Source organism: Diachasmimorpha longicaudata, chromosome 3 (genome assembly GCF_034640455.1).
Source record: "Diachasmimorpha longicaudata isolate KC_UGA_2023 chromosome 3, iyDiaLong2, whole genome shotgun sequence".
Taxonomy (NCBI): Eukaryota; Metazoa; Arthropoda; class Insecta; order Hymenoptera; family Braconidae; genus Diachasmimorpha; species Diachasmimorpha longicaudata.
This window is the reverse complement of record NC_087227.1, coordinates 6,517,632-6,526,494: the sequence shown is the minus strand read 5'-3', so window position 1 is coordinate 6,526,494 and position 8,863 is coordinate 6,517,632. Positions and strand designations below refer to the sequence as shown.

The 8,863-nt window shown below is 37.5% G+C and overlaps 1 protein-coding gene across 5 annotated transcripts in view; it reads right to left on the bottom strand.

Annotated features, from left to right (window-relative positions):
- Nucleotides 1-2,600: 2,600 nt before the first annotated feature.
- Nucleotides 2,601-8,863, bottom strand: part of LOC135160400 (glycerophosphocholine phosphodiesterase GPCPD1-like) — a 17,099-nt gene continuing 10,836 nt past the window's right edge. For all 5 annotated transcript variants that reach the window (XM_064116907.1, XM_064116908.1, XM_064116906.1 and 2 more), the window contains 3 exons: nucleotides 4,127-8,809; nucleotides 3,459-3,743; nucleotides 2,601-3,176 (listed from right to left, as the gene is read on the bottom strand). In XM_064116907.1, the coding sequence (XP_063972977.1) occupies nucleotides 7,988-8,809 (822 nt within the window). In that variant the 3' untranslated portion in view covers nucleotides 2,601-3,176; nucleotides 3,459-3,743; nucleotides 4,127-7,987. The remainder of the gene's footprint in view (nucleotides 3,177-3,458; nucleotides 3,744-4,126; nucleotides 8,810-8,863) is intronic.

Sequence of the window (8,863 nt, the reverse complement as noted above, 5' to 3'; positions counted from 1 at the left end):
TTTTTGTCATTGTTATTTCATGCAAATTTTTTGCACTAACGATCCCATAAAATTCTTATTTCCGCTAAAATACGATACAAAGAGGTCGATTGCAAAAAAGGAGTTTATTGTGAAACCAGAAATGGGACAAGGTTTCGCAGGCACCATGAGGTAGGGCAGCGACCATTTTGTCTCATATAACCGACAGGTGGTTTCTCGACGCAAAATGAACTAATTCTAAAGTTTCCCTACGTTTGTGTCCGGTTGTTCCGGGTCTACAAATTTTCGTTAGTTTCCCATTTGATTTAAAATAAATAATGAAAATTTTCTAATAAATAATGAGAGCACAGAGGTCACTACTGATGTTGGATTATTATTTATTTATTTTGAAAATACATGAGAAACTAAGAAAACATTTTAAGCTCAGTACAAACGAGTACAAACCCAGTACAAACGATAGAATTAATTTAGTTAGCGATAATCAATTGATGATTGATTATCTACATGCTTGAAAAAAATGATAATAATATTCTGACAACTTGTGGAATATTTGCTGCACAAGTCATCTGATGTTTGCTTCTTCACCCATTATGGAAATTCATCAAACAATTGATAAAATTTCTTTTTTACCGCGTGCCCTTTCCCCTTGTCCTTCGGAAAGGTTATGACTTTGGCCAGGAGGGGGGAAGGCCATTATAATGGCATCGCTCGTTGCGCACGTAAACATCAAACTGTCACAGAACAATTTTTTCAAATCATCCACACTCACTCGGAATATTTCTTAATAATCTAGAAAACAGCATAATGCCACTGCAGAATAGTGCACCAGGAACTTAGGTAAGTGAGAATCTTTCGGAATACTCAGATACAATCAATTCTACATTAAGAAGTTAACCTATGAAGTCATGTATGGAATTATCCCATACAAAACTCCAGTTGTTTGAACGACACTTTCGTTGGAGTAGATTTAGGTTTCATTAGAAAATGTCACACTGCAAATAAAACCAAAGTCTGTGAATGCTGGAGATTTCTATCCAACGCATTCTGGTAGAACTTTGTTAATAAAATGAACAATGTTTTGGTGATGAACTTTGTAAAATTTGTTCATTGCAAAGGACAAAAAATTATAGAAAGTTAATTCTCAAGGAATTGACGAGAGTTTTCTGTTTCATTAGTTCTCGTTTTTATTCAATGTTCTTGTTGAAATAAGAACAAGTGGAGAATGAATCTCCAAGGGGGGAAATAATTAGTAAAATGAATATGTGATTCGTCAGAGAAAATATTTTTGGATGACCTGATCAATAAGCTCTAGAGACGCCAAATCATCCAGCTTTCGAACTCCCTAAATGCGTTCATACGACCTTTTTTCACCTAGCACACCAATTTTGTCATTAAATTTTTACAATATTTTTTTCCACTAGTTTCTGGACACCGATGAATGAAGCTGTGTCCCCGGGATGTCAAGATTGCCTCCCAAAAGAGCGAATCACTAAATCCCTCCACCTAAAAGCTCTGTTCATCACATGATAATGGCACCAGTCAATAAACTGGACCCATCATCAGAGCAGATGCCAAATAATCCGACCAGTTCCAAGATGATTGACATAACCGTGGAATCAGCAGATTCAAAATCCTCGGACGACGATGTCCTGGAGATACTAGAGGACCTAGAGACCTATGCAGAAACTATGGTAGACGATTTCCTCGAAGATTCTACTGCAGAAAAACCTTTGCCTACGGTAAAACGGCCAGGGGTTCATGGTTTCCTTGACTTAATGATCAAGGCCCCCTGGGAAAGCCAACCAGCAATGAACGGAGAACTTCAAAATACAAAAAGAAAGAGAAACAAGAAACGCAAGTGTCCGAAATGCTGGAAGAAAAAGGGCAGAAGCTGCAAATGTCCTAAACCTGTTCAAATTGTTAATCCCAATGCTAAACGTAACAGATATGATATTCCTCCGATTTATCATTCTCCTGCGAGAAGGCCCATTGTTGTACCATTCCCCATCGTTATACCCTTTAATTCTCTGAGACGTCGACCCTTCTATTACCATGCGTAGTACGCGGTAAATAAACAATTCGACTATTTTTAATGAATTGTTAATTCGGTCATTGTCCAATTTTCTTTTCATTGGATGAAATACGAAAAGTTTATGAGAATTGCTAAATCCACATTTTCAGTTTTGAAAAACTGCATGTGCACTCATAAGTGAGATGTTTGTAATCGTCTATTGTTCGATTATCTATCGTTAAGTGATAAAAGTGATAGTGAGTGAAATGATCATTCTTGGAAAGTAACTTGATAATGAATTTTCTGAATGAAGAACTTGGTAGTGCGATTGCCACTAATGGCTGATGAATTTATTTTTTTCTAAATTAACTTTTTGGTTTATTAATTGTAAGTGTATAGCAATTTAATAAATGAGTTTTAAGAAGTACTGTTTCATACCATTCAGTCAACCTGGCCTGTCTGCTCCTGAATAAAAATTCCCGTTCGAGCTTCGTGATTGAAAAAATTCCTACAATCACCAGGGTTGTATCCTGAGAGCTAGACACATGGATTAATGTGTGACCTCGTGGATGGATGGGTGGAGAATCCTGTTATTATTTTAAACAAACAGTAAAATTGCCGGATAATTTATTTTATAAAAATATTGTTTCATGGACAGAATGATTTTATCACAAGCACATAACAAATAAATTAGTAAAAATATTAACATCAGATCTATAACTTATTCTGTCTAAAAATGTTCGTTAAAAAAGGGGTCCTTAGCCCAGCTTTCTGTATCATAAAATGCATATCCAGATTTGTGCACTTATACAACCAAAATAGAAGCAAAAAATCAGACTATGGATATGAGGTTCCTATAGAAATGTTATAGAATTTATAAAAAAAAAACTTTTAAGAATTATGCAGGAGTTCTACAGTCGTCAAAACCTGACTATTGGCAATTTGCGATCAATAGTAAGAAAATATTCTCAGTTAGCACAAAGTCGGAAGTTAGGGTATGGAATCCTGTGGAGAACTGTTGTTTCGCGATCCAGGTAGTCGTGTGTCGAAATTTTGATGCCTGGTGACATGTACCGGTATTGGTCGTAAAGGAACACTGGCAGCGCATTTATTACCGTCAATATGTGATCGTCATAAGTCATCCTACCAGTCAGAGCGGACGCCCCGTGGGTTTGCTGTATTGAAACTGCAATTAATAGAAACAATAGTACAATAGTAGTAGTGCACAGATAGAGGCAAACATGGCATTGAAAAGTCTGCTCGATAGTTATGAAAGTGTTGAGAAACAACCAAAATTGGATCTACAGATCAAAATCATCATAACACATGCGATCCACTGAACCCTCGCAATCTAGTCCTTTGATTTACCTACAAAAGATCTATCATTGCTATATCCAAATCCCCACGTCTTTTCAATAATATTCACAATTGTTAATAATTACAAAAAAATATAAGTCCACATGCTTACATCGAATAATGTGCTTCGAGTGTCTATCCCGTTGTGAGTCATGGCTGAATATACTTCCTGTGCTAGACGAGGACGAAATTCCCTTACTTTCGAAGGCGAACATCACCTTCGGCGTAATGCTATCTTCGGGAACCTCTGTGACATTCGGTTCATGGCCTCGACTGGTGACGTGAAGATTAGGGGTGGCGTCCCGCTGGTAGAGCGTTGAAACGGATACAAAAGGTTCCTGCGCGAGCAGTCGAAAGTCCAATTGAACAGACGTCGACTGCATGTAATTCACAACCACTAGAAATGGAGAAATTGTGATAAATCATTCAAGAAGTCAATATATTAACATTTGGCTATATAGTTCCTTTGTAATTGACAATTGAGAAAGAATGAGTAGATCGATGGAGTTGAATTTTGACAGACTTTGTCTCTGGTAATATCTACCATTTCACAGAATAACTTTAGCTGCACATTCCTTTTATTTTCTAAGAGAGAACTCAATTTGTTGTTTTCACGTTTTAGATCAGTTACAGCATTTCCAAGCAAAATTAGAATCTCCAATCGGATAATTCCAAAACTTCCGTTTAGAAGCAAAACTGGAAAAGTTTAAGAACATTGTCAAATAGCCTTTTTTGTCAATGTTCAACGAGATTTACAGTAAATTGGCAAAATTTATTTACCTTCCATTGGAGCGACGAGAGGCACGGCGTTCGATTGAGGGTTCTTAATTGTCAGGTTCGTCCTATACTTGTGGACGGTCAGCTCAAGCACACAAGAACAAACTGATTTACACTTCGGCATGATCGATTATATCCCTGTGAATTTGGTTTTGTTAAAAAAAATCTCTATGTGTAATCGATCTATGTCCAAAACGCCGACTGCGAAATAGTTGCGAGCCGTTGAAGGGGGACGAGAGCTATGTTTACACCCGAAGACGAAATTCCTTTGTGTTGTGAACAGGGACACCAGAGAGTGATTCCTTTTCTAATTGAAGTGAAATACAAAGTAATATATTTTGAAAAATCGTATCCAAATAGAAAACATTGTACTGAGTCAATCCCAGGGGCAATAGACAGAGGGGTCAAATGGACAGTGCTGCCTTGACGATCTTCTTCCTTCGGCCATTTTTGTCAGTGTTACTCAAACTTCAACCGGTCATCAGCAATTTGTTGACACACTGATTGCTTCGGGTCGTTCGAGACTTATTTGGGATTCTAATCATCAAGGTCTGAATTCATTGTTCTGTTCATGAGGGCTTATTATCGATTTCCAAATCCCATCGTAAAACTACCCCACTAGAATTCGAGATAAACATGTTCCCTCTCCTGTCGTCCTGTTGTAAATACCCCCTGGCGATAGAAGAGAAATTTCTGCATGAAAAGGACATTCTTAGAGACGATCATTGATTTTCATTTCAACCAGTGTAATTCAGTAGCTCATACGCCCGTTGTGGAGTTCCCAGTTCATCGATCGATTGAGATCAGAGAATAAAATTGCGTGAACTGTTTTTCCCACACCATTATCCACCGATTGGATAAATTCGTGAATCAAAATGACTCCCCGACGTGGCGGGTCTAGTGACCATTGTCCTACCAGCAGGCAGACTACGCCCTCCAAGACAAGTCTCCTCTACCCGGAGGAACAAGAAGAGGAGGAACTTATGGAGCAGGTGCTTCAGATTCTTGAAAAAAGCTCGAGGGAAATGATTGCAACTGCGTCATTCCCAACACCACCATCAACACCCAACGTCACTGATGATGAGTTTGGAGAGGAGGTGGACACTGTAGAGGTTTCGTCTCAGAAGCGTCGACCTCCAGGTAGGAATACATCGGCAAAAGCTTGGGGATTACACCTCATTGGCTGTCAGCTATCAGTGCGTCGTCTTTTGAATGAGATTCTGGAATGTTATGGTGTTCCTAGAAGAGCCACCATTCGGGAGATTGTGGGATAAATAAAATTTTGTATGTGAGTAGTTACTGTAGTTGTCAATTCCTTTGCTCAGGTCCACCCAGGAAGTACAATCCCTGGTGGTGCTTCAAGTGTCATGGGTTTGGCCACAAGTTCCGACATTGTCCAGTGACATACTGGAGGATTCCATTCTGCAAAACGTGTGGGCTGTGGAGCTACGAAATCCTGGAGGAACCTTGTCCCAATGTGGACGACCCTCGACATCGTCTAAAACGTTCTCACAGAAGATAATTCACGTATAGAAAAACCTGACGACTTCGCAAGGAAATTCTATGTTATCTCTATGAAATCATCTATTTTTGTCAATAGAATCGGATTTCTTTACTTGGAGAATGTTTTTGGTCTTTCTATTAACTTTTTTTGTTCTTAGTTCAGTTTCAATTGTCAAGAAGTAAACCACAAGAGTGATTAACGCTTTTGTTGGGATCAATTACTTTTTTTTGTATTTTTTCAATCAAACTTCAACTATCAATTGAATACCGCGAATCTGTGAATTCAATGACTATAGAACTCGTGGGCTAATTAAGTCCATATCGAATGTGAATGGTTTCAATCTATGTTTATGAGAAGTCCATATAATTTTGTGGACATTGATCGTTTGTTTCACTTTTCAGTGGCAATGTCAATCGTTATTCAGGTGATCACATAATTACCAAAATTTTCCTTGCGCCAATAATTTGGGAATTCAAGGAAAAATATAAGACTAATGGAAAAATGGGCTAATTATCATTCATAGCTTTGTTCTTCATTCAACTTACCTAAATTATTAGCATTTTATTTAATCAATGGATAATCATAATGAAGAAAAATGAGTCAATGTTGATATTACTCAAATCATTGTTAATTAAGATTGTTGATGGATATAATACTCACAGGATTTTCCGAGAAAAGATTTCTGAGAGCGAGGATGTACAACAAAAATCGTTGAATAAAAAAATGTAATTATACAAATTGAACGTATGAATTTATTCAATCTCCTTAATCCATGATTCATCAGGAGCTATAAATTCAGCACTAATGGGTACACTTTAAAAAAACATTGATTACATTATGATCAGCAGTTGATTAACTGTTTTCAATATCAATCTAAATTACAATAATCTTTTTTCAACGGAATGAACGAAGTTCAAGCAATATTTTCATCATTCCTTCGCTCATTAGTGATTATTGATACTCGTCACACTTCCAACGAACAAATCCAGCAACGAATGCAGTCAGTTTTACGGGATTATTTCCATGATTGGACTAATGAAGTGGTAAAAATTCAGAGATGCCTCTTGAGAGAAGAGTCCTTGAATTATTCAACGCATATATATTTGTTTATTTCGCGAATACCTCGGAGTAGAACAGGTTTCCGAGAATATGTCAAGGAACATATTTTAGTACACAATTAAATTGGTGACTGACATTTTTTCTTGTAAATGGAGATATTCCTCAGATATTTCCGAAATAATTGAATGTAAATTATAAATTCATCTGTTTTTGCCACTTCACTACAGAATTATCCTTGAGGATTGTAAAATTATCGAAGATAGGCTTCTGCCAAATTATCGGCATCATCGATTAAAAATATTAGATGAGAAAATTAATTAAGAAAATGTCATAAGATAATTCGGGTACCAAGAAAATCATTTGTTTAAATTAAATCTCTAGATCGTAATTTTTTTTTCCATTGATAAAAATAAATTATAATATTAAAATTATTAATAGCTCTAAACTAAAACTCAGTTTGAAAAATAAAAATAAATAAATGTCTAGAATAGATTCATACTTTTTGCCGTTAAAATCATTTCTATTTCATTCAAAACATTGATTGCTGGGACAATTCACGTGCATGAACAATAAAAATAGGTTTCTAAACCACTCATGTTGGATAATTGATTACACGGAAGCTGTCAATCGCGAGTTCTATTTCATCAAACACCGGAAAAATGTTCATTTAAATAAAATACCAGTGTTTGTTCATTCCTTTAGAAAAATACATGTTTGTTAGTGTGACGAAACTTCCGTCGATAATGGTCTTTCTCGTGAATTCTTCTCGAAATTATTAGTCAATTAAGAGCCAGAAAAACACCGAGGGATGATGAATAATAATAGAAGGTGTATAGAAATATTTTTGTACTAAACTCTCATAATGTTATCATTAACCTCTGTATTCACAATAATTATTATCCTGGACAGTTTAACGCAGACTCTAAAGTGGTAAATTTAGGAGTTTTCTTAAAACAATTATCTTTTTAATTTATTTAATTAGTTTGCAGGCTAGGGTGAGGAGTCAATTTTCGAAATTATCAAATTAGCGTTCGGAGACTTGATCTTTGCTGCAATTATTAAATACTCTCTCTCATGAATGCAAAAATTACTTCTTCTAGAATCCATTAACTAGGAAGTGAAGTGACTAAAGTCAGATAGAAACTTTCAACTAATTTTTATAAGATGTATCATTTCTACGCCTGAACATATCAAGAAAATGATTGTATCAATTACAACGAAAAAATTATAAATTTTTAAACCGCCTCCTCACCTCTAGCCCTCCGATAAAAACAAGCCATCAGTTCTCTGAATCCTCGTCATCAAAGGCAATCCTTATCCTGATTATCTCCACACGTCACACTGCCACCCCCTCCCTCACCAAGTCGTCCAAAAGAGTTGGCACACTCGCTAAAATCTTTGGCCAAACTCCTGATCTCGCCCTCATCCGACTCGTTTCCTGAGATCTTCTCCCCAGGTGACAGTTCAAGCCTGGGGAACATGCTGGCCTCAGCGAGTGAAGGCGACGAGATATTTCCAATCTTCGGACTTAGAATTATCGGGTTGTCATAATTACCGACATTGTCCATATTGTCAGGAGGTGGTAGGGACTGGTTGTCGACGCACTGAGCGAGAGCAATGAGTGCCTTCTGATTCTCCCTGGCGTCCACCAAGAAAATCGACTCCTTCACCTCCTTCTGATTGTACTCGTCTATTTTATCGTAAATGACAGCATGGAGACCGAGCTTCTTGAGGTGTTGAATGGTAGCTTTATCGTTGTTGTCGTCACCCCAGCAGAAGATAATGAGCCCTCGGTCCCTGACAATCTGAACGTGAGAGGGGTCTCGGAGAATGTCCTCGGTGTGGACATTTATACCGAGAATGTCAGCGGATATTGCGTGAAGCATCGCCATAGGGATTGTCTGGCATCTGGGATCGTGGTACGTGGGGTACTTCATGGTTATCCCCTGAGTGAGGAAGACCACTGGGTATTTGTTCTGCTTGAGGCGAATCATCGCGCAGATGTCGGGATTGAAGGAGGAGAAGACGATCTTCCTGTCTCCTCCATGATCTAGAGTCACTTTGAGGATTATGTCGAGGTAGGTGTTCAGGTCGAAGGGGTGGTTCAACTCGAATGTACCGTCCTGGAAGCATAATAAAATTCGCATTGGTGAATTTTGTCGGAGAAGTTGCAAAGA